Source organism: Myotis myotis, unplaced genomic scaffold (genome assembly GCF_014108235.1).
Source record: "Myotis myotis isolate mMyoMyo1 unplaced genomic scaffold, mMyoMyo1.p scaffold_m19_p_9, whole genome shotgun sequence".
NCBI lineage: Eukaryota > Metazoa > Chordata > Mammalia > Chiroptera > Vespertilionidae > Myotis > Myotis myotis.
In genome coordinates this window covers 77,636,727-77,655,318 of record NW_023416401.1, presented here as the reverse complement: position 1 = coordinate 77,655,318, position 18,592 = coordinate 77,636,727, and the positions used below count along the sequence as shown (strand labels likewise).

Sequence of the window (18,592 nt, the reverse complement as noted above, 5' to 3'; positions counted from 1 at the left end):
GGGGTCGCGACCCACAGGTTGAGAACCGCTAGTTTAGGGTTATAACTCAGCCTCGGTTAACTCAGATTCCTCTGAAATTTAGAAGGTTTGTGTAATGTTCTTGTAATTTGCTCAAAGTCCCACAGAAAATCCAAGGCTTAGTGAGATGTTTATCCACGCCCATGCAATCCCCGACGTCAATGGCCGCCAGAACTGTTTTTCAGAAACAGCTCAGGAAGTCTTGCGGGACCAGGCGGTGAATGGAGCAGCCTGAAGGACCCCCCAGTGACCTCCTCATGCACTTCCTTCATAAAACTAAAGTATCCTCCCAGGGGCAGAGACCTTCTGCCAGTTTTGAACATACTCTGTATGCACAGCCACATTTCCTGACTGCGAGTGGACTGGCAGGTCCCCACCTACGCACACAATGACAAAGTCTACCTTGTGTTTATGCACGATTTTCCCTAACAAAGATGGGTCCGATGCTCTGTTCAGGGGCACTGCTCTGGGAACCATCCCTGGTGTGTCCTTGCCGGCTGGCTTGTATGATTAAGTTCCTTCTCATAAAATCACCTTGAAGTTGTGTCTCTGGGCTGGCGACTCCTGAGCATTCGGCCCGGGTTCGGCCTGGTAACAGAGGTTATATTATCACCTGCGTAGTTTTCTTGCCCCAAAATGTGTTTGAGCTGAACCTACGCAAGAGGATCAGACAAATCCAACTTCATGCTCTTTCTGCAAAACCACTGGCCTGAACACTTCAAAATGTCAATATCATTTTTTTTAAAGGCTGACTGTAGATAAAAAAAAGAATAAAGAGATATGATTACTAACGATATAGTGAGCACAGAACTGATCACATATGGCATAAGAATGACAAACAGCTATAAAGGACATTTAGGGATATTTGAATAAGCATGGATAATAGGGAATATGACATTGATGTTTATTTTCCTGAGTGTGATAATTTTAATATGGTTCTTGTTCTTAAGAGATGCATACTGAAGAATTTAGGGGCATAGTGTGAAAATGTTGGAAAGTAAGTGGTAAAAGCTAAGCCCCCTCACTCCCTCCAAAAAAAAAAAAAAAAAAAAAAAAAAGGTACCCTAGCTGGTTTGGCTCCATGGATAGAGCGTTGGCCTGCGGACTGAAGGGTCCCAAGTTCGATTCCGGTCAAGGGCACATGCCCAGGTTGAGGGCTCAACCCTCAGTGTGGGGCGTGCAGGAGGCAGCCGATCAATGAGTCTCTCTCATCATTGATCTTTCTATCTTTAAAGGTAAAAGTATAAAGGTAAAGAAAATGTGGCAAAATTTCAACAACTGGTCAATTTAAATGAACAGCAATACTCTTCATGCAACTTTTCTGGAACATTTAAGAATGCTTGAAATTTCTCAAAATAATCCTGTTTTCATGTGTCTAGGTCTGCATTCATGGGGCGATGAAGCTCAAGTATGAATTCAGTGAGACACACACCTACATGTAAAAATACTTGGCAGCCATAGAATGCCCCACAAATGTAAGGTGGCTCTTAGGGCGGGGAACAAACACTGGAAAACTCGACACTGTCTCTGTTCCCATTTCAAACAACCCAGGCCTCATGGATCTGAAGCTATTACACCCACTCAGGGGGCAGCGCTTGCCAGCACCAGCTACCTTCTGGTCACACCCAGTTTAAGGCTGCATTCCCTTCATTCCCAGGGCCAGGTGTTAGTAGGCAGCCCAGGCAGGTGCAAGAAGAAGTGACTGCAGAAAGTGCATTCTAATGCAGTGAGGCAGGATGGTAACAAGCTAGGGAAATTCCTTGGCAAGTAGCATGGGGAAACTGAGACAGCTAGCTGAACAAAGTGTCAGAGCAATTTACCACCAGTTACAGAAGGTCACCTCCTGTAGATCACATCTAGTTGCATTTCAGTCCAGGCCCAGAAAAGCAGCAGAACCAGGTGGGCAATACTAGGACCAGCTGCAATGTCTAATAACTTCGGCCCTGGTACTGACCAATCAGCAGAGATCTTGTTGCTGAAAGGGCACACCTGGAAAATTGATGAATATTCTGCTGAAACCCTCCCCGGAGATCTCCCCTAAAATTCCCACCTGCGAGAAGAGATAAAGCCTTCAAGACAAAGGATGCTAGCGCAGGCTCTTTGAGTATGCTCATGCCTTTCCTTTCTCTGGCACGAACTTTCTCCTAAACTTAAAGGATCCCCATGAGACTTGCAACCAGGGGAGCAATGGGCAGCAGCAGCTTGTCCCAGGCGAACCCCCTGAACCTGTCTCCAAGGCCCCCTTTCCTCTGACTTCCCAGTGAGCTAAAGCAGCCCAGCCTATAGTGTTGCTTCTTCTATGCTGCGCCCTTCCCTGTTTCGCTATCCCCAGCTTGAATAAACGTTCCCTCATAGTCACCTGGACTTGTGCTGTGAAATCTTTCCTGCACGAAGTCAAGAACCCACACACTACCAGCTGGCCCTAGGCAGCCCCGCTCAGGGCCAGGTCCCCTTTCCAGTAATAGTAGGACAGGCAGAAAGCCACTAGGCATAGTTTTAGCAAGTTTCACAGGATCAGATTCATCTCAGAGAAACCAATAACTTGCAGCCATTTCTAAACGATGCTCTCTCTCGCCCTAAAACAAAATTCCAGAGGATGGCGTAATCTATCAATGCAGCTTCTCGTGACCAGGTACTCAGGAAGCTCCCTTGCACCTCTCAGTACACCACCCCCTCTCCCCAGGCTCCATCCCAAACAACACAGCAGGGGTAGACTTTGACTCTACTGTCCAGTGTGATTTTTCAAATCTCTCTCTATATAAAAACCTAAGCGACTGTTAAGACTGGTTGCTATGACATGCACTGACCACCAGGCGGCAGACACTCAACACAGGAGCTGCCCCCTGGTGGTCAGTGCACTCCCACAGCCAACCTCTCATGGCTGGCCAACCTCCCACTGTCCCTCCCCAAGGCCAGCCTGGCTGAGGGACCCCACTCTTGCACAAATTTGTGCACTGGGCCGCTAGTTAATTGACAAAGCGATACATAAAACACATAAAACTTTGATATCAGGTTGTTTCTGTGGAAAAAACACTGGTGTATTAAATATAGTTGACAAACTTCTCTATGTAAGAATATAATATATAGATAATATTGTATCAGTATATAAAAATCCTGTTTTGTTGAATGGCAAAAATAAAGTTTAAGAGAACTAAGATATAAAGCAAAATGACAAGTCCTTACTATCAACAAGGCTGGTATACATCCATGTATAAGGTCTTAGCACTGGCACAGGGCTCTGGATGGCTCTGTGTTCAGTGTCAGGACACGGGGACAAAACGAGTAGGGCCCCCAAACCTTCCCCACGTGAGTCAAAAACACACCTTTATTAAGCTGAACAATTATATATTTTAAGTGGGCAATTTGTATCCACAGCCATGATAAGATGTGCTTGATTTTTTTTGAAGGATACGACTGGTTTCAATTAAATACGTAAAGAGTACTAAGAATTTTCCTGTCTACAGCAGACTGCCTACTAAGAATTTTCCTGTCTACAGCAGACTGCTTGATCAAAGTTCAACTAAAGAGAGTGGTACAGTTAATTAACAACTTCTGGAAACCTCTCACAGAATGAGTGGCAAGTCCTCTTGGAACTGAATCAGGTGGAAGGGGCCTCTGATCAAGTAATGCTCCTCGAAAACTCGTTCCACGCTTCTCAGGCTCCCTCTGTGTGTGCGTGTGAGTGTGGGTACTTAGCACAAACATGATCCCATCTGCCCTGGAATTTGGTACATTTGCGAACTGCCTTCTTGTTCTGTTTTGTTCCTACTTGCGGAGTTATGGGCTCTGTAGATTGAGTCACCTGGAGACGGCTGGCTGACTGAGTCAGCAGAACCAGGTGGAGGGCAGAACATCACAGCCTCCTAAAATGCACTTGGCCTGGCCCCTGTCTCCTTCCCTGCTCCCCATGCCTGGCCCCAGGCACCACCCTTGGTCTCCAATATCAGACTTTACAAAGGTGTGGGAGGGAATTCTCTTCTTGGGAGGGCATCCCTGCTTGTGCCGCCTGCTCCGGCCAGGCCAATCGCAGTGTTGGATGCAGGACTGAGTAGTAATCCACAAGGGCTGCCCTGGATTTGGAATTTGAAGGAATGAGTGGCAGGCTCCACCCGAGTCTTACCTTCCCAGGCTGTACCTGGATTTCCAGCAAAGTGTCCCTGAAAACCCTTAGGAAAGACTCAGGGCTCTTCAGCCTGAGGGCTGGTTCCCTGACGGTCCCCAGTGAGCCTACCAGACTTAAGAAGACCAATAGTTTTTTCCTTGTTTACACGGTAAATGCCTAATAAACAGCCATAGAATAAATCAAGACAAATTGAAGGGGCTAATTATTATCAATAGGATGTTAACTGCATCAACAAAACAAAACAAAACAAAAAACAAAGCAAAACAAAAATAAACAACAAAAGCGGAGCCCAGTGTTCCAAGGTGCCTTTGCCTAGGACCTAATTACGGCTAAGTTTCATCACATCGCCTGTCTCCCTAACATAGTGGTCGGCAAACCGCGGCTCGCGAGCCACATGTGGCTCTTTGGCCTCTTGGGTGTGGCTCTTCCACAAAATACCACGTGCGGGCGCGCACATACAGTGCAAAGTTGACTTGAAACTTTAAGTAAAGTTTATTAAGTTAATTGTAGGGAACGTTGTGGAGTGAAAGAAGATGTTGAGAAAGGTATGTTGAGATGGTTTGGACATATAGAGAGGATGAACGAAAGCAGACAGACGAAACAAGTATACAAGACGAGTGTGGATGGGAGAGTTGGAAGGGGTCGACCTCAGCGAACGTACCTCAATCAGACTGAGGACGTTTTTAGCAAAGGCCAGCGTAGGAGTACCCAAATTAAGTTAATAATAATGTACCTACCTATATAGTTTAAGTTTAAAAAATTTGGCTCTCAAAAGAAATTTCAATCGTTGTACTGCTGATATTTGGCTCTGTTGACTAATGAGTTTGCCAACCACTGCCTTAACATAAAGAGCTACTATAAGGTGAAGAAACTTTGTAGATTAATTCTAATATTTTATAACTTCTCGATGCTATTAAAAATTGACAACATTTCTCAAAGAGTGCTGCATATACCAAGGCAGTACATGAGAGCATGGTTTTTATTTGAATATCCAGGACTTATTTTAATAGTTACTTGTATTTAGTGGATGGTGGAGATATTTAATTTACTTTCCCCCCCAATTTTCCATCTTAATCATTTTAAGTATACAGTTTGGGGGTATCACACATAATCATATCATTGTACAACCATCACTACCATTCATCTCCAGATCTGTTTCCTCTTGCAAAACTGAAACTTTAAACTTATTAAACAACTAGAGGCCTGATGCACAAAATTCGTGTAAGAGTAGGCCTTCCTTCCCCCCGACTGCCAGCACCGGCTTCCCTCTGGCACCCAGGACTTGGGCTTCCCTCGCAGCCCCAGCTTCGTCCGGAGGGACATCTGGTCTAATTAGCATATTACACTTTTATTATTATAGATAACTCTGAGTTCCCCCCTCCTCCCATTCCAGGCAACCACCATTCCAGTTTCTGTCTCTATGATTTTGACTACTCTAAGAACCTTATATAAGAGGACTCATACAGTGTTTGTCTTTTCATGACTGGCTTACTAAATTTACTTTTTATTTATTTATTTTTTAAAATTTACTTTTATTGATTTCAGAGAGGAAAGGAGAGGGAGAGAGAGAGAGAGAGAGATAGAAACATCCATGATGAGAGAGAATCATTGATTGGCTGCCTCCTGCATGCCCCACACTGGGGATCAAGCCCACAAGTGGGGCATGTGACCTGACCGGGAATCAAACCGTGACCTCCTGCTGCACAGGTAGATGCTCAACCACTGTGCTATACCAGCCGGGTCTGAATTTACTTTTTAAAATAAATGTAGATGGCGAGTCAATTTAAAGAAATAGGCAATTAACAGTAAAGATGCTGTATGAGTAAAAGAAAAACTGTAACACAACAGAGGAAATTTGGGATAAGATAATTTGGATTAGAACATAATATTTTTCCTGTATTAATGTTTATAAACCTCCCTCTTAGATTCCAGGGGGAAGATCGCCCTGAAAAATGTATCTGTGTGCCACTGCTCAGCCCCTCTTTCCAGTGGTCAAGCTGTTCTTGAGGGTCTATTGCTATAACTGGCCCCTAACCTACCTGTCAAAAGCAAGCTCAGATCCTGTGTCCTCCCCGTCTCCTGTAGCTGCAAGTGAACTTTAGGCACAGGTAATTCTTTTACCCATTTTGTTTACACCTCTGGGGCACTCACCCCATTTTATGAGGCATTATATATATGTGCTTCTCTCTCTCACTAGCCTGGCTCTATTCAGGCCTAGCCAGGGCAGGCATTGATTAAATGACTGCTGCACATGAGCAGGGGCTGGGGAGGAGGTGATCTGCAGACAACAGATTTGTTCCTGCGAGTGAAGAAGGGGAGAAGCTCAGTGGACAAAGAGAAACATGGTGGGCACTGGGTCTCCCTTAGCTCCTTTCTGCACCCCCGCCCCCACCCACCCATAACCTCTGATTCAGGCCTTTCCTCAGCCAAGTCCCAACAACAGAATCACCTGGCTGCTCAGTTTCAGTCTCAGGAGACAAAGCGTTCTTGTCTCTGTGTTTATAAGGAAATGGGTGGCAAAAATCCCCTCAGCTACCAAGTGCTCCCCCCACCCTTGAGCCATCCTAAGGTCTGGGGTGAGAAAACAAAGCAACCCAAATCCTTCCAAAACAACAAAATCCAAACTTTTAGCATCCCCTTCCTCTTTGCTCATGAATTTCCTTTATGCACAGCCCCTCTCCAACTCCCCGTCAACTAGCAAGTGGTGACTTTGGGTATAAAAGTCAATGCTGAGTTTGAGCCTAGAACTGTAACCGTAGCCCACTGACACAGGGCATTGGTGATCAGTGCGCCAACATTGGCAATGAGATTTAGGTTCCAACAAAAGAACTGATCACACCAGCCGGCTGACCACAGAAAAAGGTAGGAGTACTAGTAAATAGTACTGACAGGAAAGCTGCCTTAGGTTAAGGCAGGTGCAGGGAGTGAGGTATGGAAAAACCCAAAGTGGGAACCACACCAGCAACAAGGGGGTGGGGGTGGGGGAGAGCTTTAGCAGTCAGTTATCAATGAGTTCTCATTTACCCGGAGTCAAAACCCATTTCCTGCACATGTAAATGCATTAACATTAAAATGCTAACTTTTGGCCCTGGCTGGTGTTGCTCGGTGGTTAAAGTGTCAGCCCACTCACTGAAGGGTCTCAGGTTTGATTCCCAATCAAGGTCACATACCTGGGTTGCGGTTCACTCCCCACCCCAGATCGGGACCAGTGGGGAGGCAACCAGTTGGTGTCAATGTGTGTCTCTTACATAGATGTTTCTCCCCCCCCCTCCCCCCGCTCCTTCTGTCTCTCCCTTCCACTCTCTCTGCAAAGCAATGGGAAAAAATATCCTCAGGTGAGATTACAAAAGAAAGCTAACTTTTGTAAGGCATGTCATAGTTTCCATCTAGTCAACCCCCGATTCTAGTCTTCCCTCAGCCTCATAACCTTCAATGGCTAATGGAAAGAGCATTTGTTGGCAGATGTGAATCAAAGCCTCACTTGCTTATTGATACCTGTAAGGCCTTGACCTGTTACTACATGTCACTTAGCCTCAGTTTCCCCGTCTCTAAAGATAGATTATTGTTGGGAAAAAAGGGAATATGGTACTAAAACAAAATCTGAAAAGAACTGATTCTAAGAGCCTGGACTATCTTGAGAACTCTGAGTAGAAAGTCTGCTTAGTAGAGTTTCCAGAATGTCTCTTTAATTGTCTCCTAATTTTAGAAATCCATAAAAACGAAGCAAAGTAATGTGTTTCCATCCTAGGACACAAAGACTATTCTATAAACAAAATTCCGGAGCTAGTTTTGTCATTTTAATGGCAACCTTTTTTGAGGGTGGCTCCTGGCAGGCCCTTGAGGCTGGAGCCATCTCCATCCTTGGTAGATCTAGACCCAACCTATACTCTGGTGCTGGCCATCCTCAACATTCAGATGGAAAGAAAAAAGAATGAAAGGCTACTTCTCTTGATATTTTTAAATTAAAATTTCCACCCATCTCTCACCTCTCTGGGGCCTCCCTTCCTCATTCTGCTGGTGCTGAGCCTTCAGCTGTGTCCCAGCCTCACAAAGCCTTTTCACATGACGCTGCCTCAACCTGCTGCCAGGGCAGGAAGGCGCAGCCCAGGACGTGGCACTACTATGGAGGGTTCAGGATTCCAGCTACAAGGGGCCAATGAAGAGGTGTCTGAAGAGGTAAGGACCAGACAGAAGTTGGAGTCCTGGAGCAGTAAACCCTTGTGTATGTAGGAAGAAGAAAGCAAACACAGCCCAAATGGCAAGCAGTGGGGAAGACGCCAGGCTTGGTAGAAGCTGGATCCAGGGCCTCCAGGACTGGGAGAAGAGAAGTGATGGATCTGTGATCAGTGGTTTCTGAAAATATATTCATAGAAAAGGCCTCTTATGTAGAGAGACAGAGAAAACAACAGCTCATACTGAAGAGATCCATCTGATAAAAATTTCTGGCACAGGGACCAATTCTAATTTTTGTTAAACACATATGCATACACATAGCAAACAAAGAATTCCCAGAAAACCTTCAATTTCAAAGATACCTAGTAGTTGATGTCCAGTGATTCCTTAATCACGTTCAATCATGAAAACAGTTCTTTAGAATCTCTGAGGCTGAATTACACGCCTACTCTGTAGTATTTAAGTTGGGAGAGGAAGGGAAGTAAAAATTCATTCTGGCTAAAGAAGGGGCACTGGCTAGTTTCTCGGTTTATTGCTGAGAAATTACCAGGTGAGTTGAGGAAACTTACCCAACACCCAAGATGGGAAAAGCAATGGGCAGAGGTCTCAGGTAGGCAATATTCTTGTAAGGATCCTGGCCTGTTTACCTACATTGTGAGAGATAGTACAGGCCATCCTTCTATCTCCTATTTGAGGTGAAAATGTTAGAAATTAATGATAGAACTGGGCTTGGGACCACTTCTCTGACTTGTGCAGTTTACTGACCCTACACCAGTGGATATGCCAATCCCTTGGGGCCTTTTTTGTCCTCTTAAATTCCAAAAGGAAAATGACTGACATATTTCGCATCGCAGATTTCATTCCTGCACGGCTAAGGACTGCTGCTTTCGGAGGGAGGAGGCCTCGACTTCTTAAAAAAGGTTTCTAAAACCATGTCGCAGGGCATTTGCGAAAAACTTTCAGGACCTTCGGCGATTTTTAAGTTCTAGCTACTGAGGGCTGGGAAGAGAGAACAGCACGGAAATGGGAACAAAAATGTGTGTCTGCCTCCGGGGACGAGGCACTGCCATTTTCACAAGAGGAGGAAGATTTGGTGGCTTTTTTTTTTTTTGCTTATGAACTTCCTCTCGTGGACTCTTCAGCGAAGGCTGAAAAGGGCAGATATGGAGCCAACGCTGGCAGGGACCTTCATTCATTCCTGTAAAACTAAGAAATGAAACAAAGAACCTGTTGTCCCGGGCACCCCTGCAGCTGAAAACAGGAGAAGGCGCCAGGCGGCTCCCAGTCTTGGCCCACTGACCTTGAGCCTAAGCAGCGGCATGCACCAGGCTTCACAAATTGGCAAGCATTTCGTGGATTTGCAATTGTTGGCCTTTAAGTGCCTTTGATTACACTGGTGTTATTTCATAGCTGGATTCAGTCCGTACTGTACTCTAACCAAGCAGATATTTAGTGGCAGAATCAACTACCAACATAGCAAGGCAAGGTCTGTAAAGGGTAAAATATATCTACCTTAGAGTCCGCCCTGTGAAAATTGTGTGTACCTAGGGAAGCCAGCCTAGGATACACTGTGGATTTCCAGGATGCTAAAAACACACACACACTGGTAAGTCAGTGAAATCATGTGTGGTCTACCATTTAAATGCACAGAAAAACAAGGAAAGGATACATACAAGGCAAAGAAATCAGACAGCCAACAAGCTAACAGGCCCCTGGCTCAGGGCTTGGGCACATCCTAAGGTCCCCCAGCATCTGAGAGCAGGCCACTCTCCTGGGACAGTCGCACCCAGTGATGGCGAACCTATGATACGCGTGTCAGAGTTGACACGCGAACTCATTTTTTTGGTTGATTTTTCTTTGTTAAATGGCATTTAAATATATAAAATAAATATCAAAAATATAAGTCTTTGTTTTACTATGGTTGCAAATATCAAAAAAATTTCTATATGTGACATGGCACCAGAGTTAAGTTAGGGTTTTTCAAAATGCTGACACGCCGAGCTCAAAAGGTTCGCCATCACTGGTCGCACCTGTCCGAAAGGTTGGTTTTTGTGTGTGTGCGCGTGTTTTTTTTTTCCTTTCCTGTGAGCTCCAGTCTGGTTCAATAGGTCAGGAGAGGCTCACATCATTTGCTACATAATAGCAATTATATTTTGCAGTATCTTAGGCCCCTTGAAAAAAGTGTCTGGTGTTATCAAAGTTTATTGTTTCTTCTTGCACACGATCTATTTCTAAGAACTGTAAGTGTACATTCCCATAATTCTTGGAAATTTGTTGGTGCCTGCCTGTCCATATTCTTTCTCAAAGAATATCTGATGGGAAACAGAATAGAGAAACTCTGTGACTTGGGTAGGGATTGTGTTCGGAGAGGCAGCTGAAAATCTACTCATCTGAAACACCCAAGTCACACCAGAGACACGGCTGCTCTTTCCTCCAGTGGGGAAGGGTGGGCATCGCTTTGTTCAAACCAGAGGAGGTTACGTAGCGGAAACAGTTTTGCAAAAAGACATTTTCCTACCGTGCCCACTGAAGATGTTCTGCTGTGACTAGCTTGGTCAATTGCCCGAAAGGTGTTTTCTGATTTCAAGCCACCACGAGTGTTTGGAATATGAGTGTTTGGAATATGATTTCAAGGAATTCTATGAGATTGTCTAACTCTTTGCTCTTACTGTTTACCAATGCAGCAACAATTAAGTTCAACTTAAAGAAAATATTTACTGAGTGGGTGCTATTTGCCAAAACACCTAGACCAGTGGTTCTCAACCTGTGGGTTGCGACCCCTTTGGCGGTCAAATGACCCTTTCACAGGGGTCGCCTAAGACCATCGTGCATATCAGATATTTACTTTACTATTCATAATAGTAGCAACATTACAGTTATGAAGTAGCAACGAAAATAATTTTATGGTTGGGTCACAACATGAGGAACTGTATTTAAAGGGCCAGAAGGTTGAGAACCACTGAGCCGGACAGTGGAGCCTGAAGTTTTATACAACCTAAGGGAAAAAGAACTGTAAACGAGCATTCTATAATGGAATGAGTACATAATAGAGGAATATACTAGATGCCCTGGGGACCTTGGGGAGGAAGCAGGTCATTCCAGGTAGGAGGTTGTTTGGTCCGTCTTAATTGGTGAGACCTATTATACTAGGGAAGGTGTGTTTTTTTGTTTGTTTATTTGTTTTTTAAAGAACATGTAAGATTTCTTTTTTTTTTTAAGATTTTTTTTTATTATTATTACCGAAGTAGAACTTTACATTGTGTAAAAAGAACAATGCAAAAATATGAAACTAAATACGACCATGAACCCACACCTGAGACAAAACCGCTTTTGATTGTTTGCTTGCTCTCTTATTTCTTTGCCTGGGTGTGTGTCTTTTTAATGCCTGGAAACTATGATGAATGAAGAGAGGTATTTCTATGTTGTGACTCAAGTACTTATCTCAGTGCTGTGGGACTCAGGAGTGGGGACTCTCCAGTTTTAGCAGCGCATCATTTTACAATTTTCACATGTCTAGTCTAAGTTCCAGGCTAAAGTCATGGGAATTCTGAGCTAGCAGCCAGTTCACTGGTTCATATTTATGGAAACCGTAACTTTATACAAAGGATTATCGAGGGTCAGGGGGCGAAGGAGATGAAAAGAGAAAATAACCTAGAAATTATGAGAAAAGTACAAATATATATGTACTTCTATTATTTATATTTCTGCTTATGAATCTTAGATCATAAACTCATAGCAAAACAAACAAAACCCAGTGAATTTCTTCCCATCTTTTAGATTTGCTTGCTTTACTTTGTTCAATATGCAGAAATAATATATGCAGAAATATTCACCATGCCATGAATTGGTTTGGTCAAGGCCATTAGCTGCATGATAACTAAGAAACATATGTGCCTAAATCTGATATAATTATCTTTGGAACTTAAATCTTCTAAGCTTAGAATAAATCTGCATCTATCCAATAGTTTTCCATATTAAAAAAAAATGTCCTCCATTTCAGTGACTTTGAATACAGAATTTAATGTCACTTTATATTATTTCTTCCCATCTTTTCCTTTTTAAACATCAGATAAAAAGTGACTATTCTTTGTTGATTTATACCAACTTTTACTCTTCTAAGGATTTTGGGGAGTGTATATGAGGTCATTAGGAAGCAAGTTCAAGTCATTGATGCAAAAATCATTTTGCATTTTGTCTTCTTGCACAGTATCTGTGCCTCATCAGTGTTAGTCAGCAAAACAAATCTTTTCCTCTTTTCCATACTTGGACTGATGAGGAAGTGGGGCTTGAATGTAGGGGAAAGAGATTCTGGTCTCTCTTCTTTTCTAGGGAGGATGCTTAAGGCCTGTCACACATTTTCAACTTTTTTTTTTTTATGCACTGGCTGGGATCCCCTAATTGCTTGACAAGGGTGAAGTCTTTTTTATACAAGAGGCTTCTGATGCTCGAATACTTTTAGAAGATCCAAAGGGCTAGCACCTTTCATTCGTCCGATCAACACACTGACTGAGTGGATGCTACATGACAGACACTATTCTAGGCACTGGAAAAAACAGCACCAGACACAGACCATGCCCCCGCTGTCAAAACTCTCACCTTCTAGTGCCGGGAGGCAGAAAATGCACAATTACTCAAGTGAATATATTTCAGGTCTGCACAAGTTCTAGAAAGAAAAATAAAGCCAGCTAAGGTGACAGAAGAAAGGCAGGGTCCAAGGGTGAATGCTTCCTGGAGGAAGGGCATTCCAGGCAGAGGGAACAGCAAGCACAAAGGCTGCTTAGCAAGAAGCTGGCGGGCCTGGAGCAGAGCGCTGAAGGGGAAGAGAAGGTAAGAGAAGAGATGGTGAGGGGATGTGAGTCATATCCTGTGGGGACTCCGAAGGCCATGGTGGGGATTTTGGTTTTCAATGAAAAACTACTGAAGGGCTTTGAACAGGAGTGACATGACGTGGATTTAAATGAACTAAAGTCAGATCAGTTTCGATGCTGCTTAGCTAACGCCCAGAGAAGGGGGAGGGGTGAAAGTAGAGACAACAGGCAGAGTTCTACTGTCGTGGTGCTGGTGAAAAGTGGTCTGACCCTGGATCTAAGTTAAAGGTAGAGATGCCAGGATTTAGAGATGGATGGGAGGACGTCAGGAAAGAAGGAGAGGCGAGGCACCAGGGATGACTGAGGGCCCAAGCACCTGGAGGCATGGTCACTGGGACAGGAAGACCAGGGAAGAAGCAGGTCTGTGAAGGGAACCAAGGGTTCGTCTTGGTCTTTTTAAGTTTGAGCTCCCAAAGGTCAGGCTGAGTGGGCAGCTGGATGCAAACATCTGGATTCCAAGAGAGGACAGGCCTAGGGATGTAAGTTGGGAATCACCGATACACAGACGTATTCAAGCCGCAGGGCTGACTGAAATTACCTAGGAAATTACAGATCTCTTTCAGAAAACCATGCATGTGTTTACCACGTGCCAGCACCGGGTGAAGTCCTTCGAAGCTATGCATTCACTTAATCTTCCTAACAACTCTGGGGCCAAGTTCCATCATTATCCTCACTTCACTGAGGCAGAGATGCTTCCGTGTCTTCCTCGAGGGTGGGGGGGGAGAGAAGAGGAGATGTGTGAAGAGGAGAGGCTCAAGGAGTGAGCTCTGGGTGCTCCAGGGTTAGGGGGTCAAGAAGATAAGCAGGAGCCAGCCAGGAGCCTCGAAGCAGCAGCTGGTGAGGGGAGAGAAACCAGGGCTCATGGCATCCCAGAAGCCAAGCCAAGCAAGTGTCCCAGCCAGGGGCGTGGGTCTACCATGTCAGACGATGCCGGTAGGTCAGGTGGGCTGAAGTGGGAACTGACTATTGGGCGGAAAAAAGGGACACCTGCACTCTCGCTAACCTGGTTTTGAAATTCACTCCCATTTTGAATGAAGGCAAAAAAATCTCAGCAGCTGAAGCTTTGTCCCCAACCAAAACTCTAGATGTTTCCATGATCTGCGCATAAGTAATGCTTATTCTCTTCTCTGCTTCCAGAGGACAGCAGCTCCTAGTCCCACTGCCAGACCTCATCATTCGATGTGTTAATAAAGAAGTACAATGCTATGAAACCATGCATTTTTACAGTCTAACCATTGTATCCCACTATAATTGTTTTCCCCTCGTCCTCCATATTTTACTTTATGCATTCAAAATATTAATCTGCAAAGGGGTTCATAATACAAGAAGAGGTTTCAGATCTCAAGCTCATCTCACTATTAACCACGAAAGAGCAATGAAAAGCCAATGCAGGTTGGGGAACAGCGATTTCTAAGCTAGGGCACCGGCCTGACACATAACCCAGCATTCAACAAACTAGGGAACCACAGACACTTCCTGGTGACTGTGGGTGGAGTGGGTGAGGTCATATCACAGCTCACACTCACCAACCATGAGGCTGCAAAAGGCCCCTCACTGCCAGGCATCTGTGCAGCCACCAGAACACGCCCAGTTAAGGTCCTGAGGGGCCGACTGCTTCTTCTCTCTCCAGTGTTCCCACTGGAGGCGGCCTTGCCTGCTTCCCTGCGACCACCCACAGCTCTGCTCCGCCTTCACTGTGGAAACAACACCATGTCCTCCGTCCCCTCCTTCTGGGTTATCCGTCCCTCCTGACGTCATTGGCAAAACGGAGGAACTGATAGCAAAGTCACCAATCCACGCTTCTAAAACTCAGCGAGAGACGCCAGCACAGAAGCCACAGCCTTCTTAGTCAGACTTTTACCACAAAATACGGGTCCCTCATCAGCAGAAAGAGGGTCACACAGTGCAGTTAGGAGCTTCAATGAGTTCCAGCTGTAATGCATTTAGAACAGTGACTGGCACATGGTAAACACCATAGGCATTGTTAAATCAAGACAATCTTGCCTTTTTTCCCTTTCTTTCCCATCAAAGAAAGTGCCAAGTAAAATGCCTCTGAAGTTTCATAAAATCAGTGTAAACCAACATAGCATTCAAGAATACATATTGACCTGATAAAACCAAGTTACAGTCACTCTTCAATTTAAAAAGAAAAGACTAGCAGCGATGTTAAAGATTAAATGAAGGCCCAGCTCTCCCACTTCAATGCCCACTGCAGTCAGAGACCAAGCTGTTGCCAGCCCTTACTTATCACATTATTACTCCTTCCAGCACGCCTAGCATCTCCGTGGCTTATACGTAGGAAGGGTCCTGTCCTCTGCAGAGTTTGGGGTTCACCTTGTAGTATTATGTTTCCTGGATGTAGGAAATCAGTGCTATGAACTCTCTCTTCTTTACTTTTTTGTCATCAGCCGAGACTCCCAATTTACTTTTAGCTTAGTAATGAAAAGGGTAAGGAGAAACCCCCTGGCTAAAGTTCCACGGAGTTTAAAACTACTCTGAATGGGGGGTGGAAAGAGAATCAGAAATCATGGTGTACTTGTCCAGATTATGGGGGGAAAGTTCACCAATCAAAGCCACTCACATTGAAATCAAGAGCAATTATAAAATGCCTAGTTCTGCTCCAAGTGGCTTGGGGGCCACCTGGTCTACCCCTGTCGTTTTGTAGAGAAGGAAACGTAAGGCAGAATGTCCACAGCTACGGGAGAATACAGTTCCTCCAGAGACATAGGAGTTAAAGCACCACCTTACAGCTGCCAAGTGGGATTGCCACTCTCCCCTTGGGCTAGGGCAGGGAACAAGTCCTGCCAGTTTAAAATTTGCCTGGACAACCAAACCCAGCTGGTTCCCCTGCCTGCCTTTGCAGTTCGACTCCTGCCTGTCTCAAGACTTGCAAGCAAATCCAACTGGGTGAAGCTCACCCTCACCCTGCACAGGCAGCCTCAACCCCATTTCCTGGGAAAAAGGGCACACAGATCACAAATCTGGCCTCTCAAGCACCAACTGTCCATGCCGTCCAGCCGTCAGTATATTCTGTTGTTTTGCTAGCAATGAATTACACGGTCCAAGAGCTGGATGAGGTTTGACAAGCTCCTCCAACCTGCCACCCCCACCCTGATCTGGCACCTCCATTCTCCAGATAAAGATCAGTCCCTTCCTACCTACTCTGATCCATGAAATACGTTCACAACATATCATGCTTAACCAGGACAACACACTGCCTCCCCTTTCTTAGTCATTTACAATCACATCCAACTGTCAGAACGCGGGGCTGCACCGCAGGCTAACGGCTATGGTGGGTGCTGGGGGTTTTCTGACCTGAGAACGCAAAATGAGTCCATCCTCTGAGCGCTCCCCTGTAAACCTCCTGGAGACTGATACAGGCTACACTGAGTTCTATTTTGCGCACGGAGGATCCTGCTGCGTTATTGTTTCCATCACTGTGAGTAGGTGGATATGGCAGATAGAATTTTAGGTTTCCGGGTTCTGGTGCCAGGAGGAAGGGAAAGGTGGTAAAGTTCAAGTGCCTTCGCAGGGATTAAAATAAACAAGCAGACAGCTGGTTCCTAGGCCACGCCCACCTCCTCCAGGGTTTCATCTGGAGCGGCCACCACACTCCCAGTTCCCAAACTTGAGGAGCCCCGGAAACGGCACAGTCCTCAACACGAATAGGGTCCACTTAGCTCCCGTCTCGCCTCATCGCCTCGGTCACCTGTGGGCTTCGGTGGGTTCCAGGCCATTGTCCAGGCTGACATCTGTCGGCACCATCTCCTGTTTCAGTTCTCCGATCTCCGAGGCGATCGTGTCAATAAGCTATTCAAAGACAAAAATAGTGTGACGTCAGGAAGTGGAAGTGAAGAGGCGTGCCCAGGGCCTGGGGAGCTTCAGACACTTCAGTAGGGGCACACATATGACTTTTTTTTTTTTTTTACCATGGCTCTGTGAATTTCCTCTACTCAGAGGAAAGAAATAAAAAGGGAGGGAGCAGCTTCTTCTTAGAAAGAGGAAGAACGCTGTTTCGGTACTGCCCTGAAAAAATATTATTACACTCAGTTTGGTTTCTCAATATGAACCAAAAAGGAATAAGCAAATCCTGGTCAAATCAGGCCTCAACACTCATGCTGTCAAGGTGAATTCCCTGGATTAAAACTTATACAATCATTATTCTGGTTACAGGAATAAGCCCATTTTAAAGACATACACAGCTTGCAAATCAATTCCCAGTGACACTAAACTTATTTCTCACTTTATTTTTATTTTTTTCTGGTCAGAGAAAACTGTTAGGGAAAAGGGAAGAGAGGGCTACATTGGGCTGGAAGTGTGTGAGTGGGTGGGTGGGTGAACCATGAGGAGAATGGAGGGGGAAAGGCGTGGTCTTTTTTCCTCTACCCACATGCTGGGCAAGGGTTACATCTGTCCCTAAAGTTTGGTCTAAATTCTTGAGCCCACATATATCCACTCATTCAGCAGACTCTTTCCTGGTTATAATTAGGCACTGTATGTGTAGAGCGGCTCTTCAAGTGTGCCATTGCTCACGAATTTTTTTAAATGTTATACAAATTTACGATGTCAACACGTAATTGCTTATTTTTAAAAAATAAATATCTTAACATTTTCTTCACTTATTTTCTAATACAGCAAATATCTGTAGATATATTCGACATGAACACAGGGCTTTGAAGTCCTCCATAATTTTTTTAACAGTGTGAAGTAGTCCTGGGACTAAAAGTTTGAGAATCACAATTCTAGCTAAAGACGTGTTGTATTGTCTCCAGCAGCTTTTATCCCACCCAGACTCTGGGAGAAATTTCATTTGACAGCCTAGGGCCCTTGAGTGTGGCTCTTCCTAAGCCTTAGGAGTACCCTAATTAAGTTAATAACAGTGTACCCACCTATATAGGTTAAGTTTAAAAAATTTGGCTCTCAAAAGAAATTTCAATCGTTGTACTGTTGATACTTGGCTCTGTTGACTAATGAGTTTGCCGACCCTAGGCTATTCTAAATTGTTGACCCCATCAATTCATTCACTAATTCAACAGAATACTGTGGCCACCCACTTCTTGCCAGGCACTGCAAGTATAGAGTAAGGTTGACAGTTGTCATGGAGATGATATCCTGGTGGGGTACAGACCATAGCACTTAGCAATAAGAAGTTCCAGAATGAGCCCAGCTGGTGTGGCTCAGTGGTTTAGCATCGACCTATGAACCAGGAGGTCACAGTTTGATTATTGGTCAGGGCACATGCCTGGACTGTGGGCTCCATCCCCAGTGTGGGGCATGCAGGAGGAGGCCAATCAACGATTCTCTCTCATCATTGATGTTTCTATCTTTTTCATCATTCATGGTTTCTATCTCTCTCTTCCCCTTCTTTCCTCTCTATGAAATCAATAAAAATATATTATAAAAAAAAATA

The 18,592-nt window shown here is 44.8% G+C and overlaps 1 protein-coding gene across 14 annotated transcripts in view; it reads right to left on the bottom strand.

Moving 5' to 3' along the window:
• RIN2 (Ras and Rab interactor 2) overlaps window positions 1–18,592 on the bottom strand; it is a 212,063-nt gene that overhangs the window by 48,857 nt on the left and 144,614 nt on the right. For 11 of the 14 annotated variants that reach the window (XR_004969777.1, XR_004969778.1, XM_036321036.1 and 8 more), the window contains one exon: window positions 16,892–16,992. Coding sequence is in view for 12 of the 14 variants with exons in the window: in XM_036321036.1 (XP_036176929.1) it covers window positions 16,892–16,992 (101 nt within the window). In the remaining 2 variants the exon portion in view is untranslated. Of the gene's footprint in view, window positions 1–552; window positions 713–16,497; window positions 16,666–16,760; window positions 16,793–16,891; window positions 16,993–18,592 lie in introns of those variants that run through there. The other 3 variants (XM_036321043.1, XM_036321044.1, XM_036321041.1) reach the window with 3 other exon arrangements.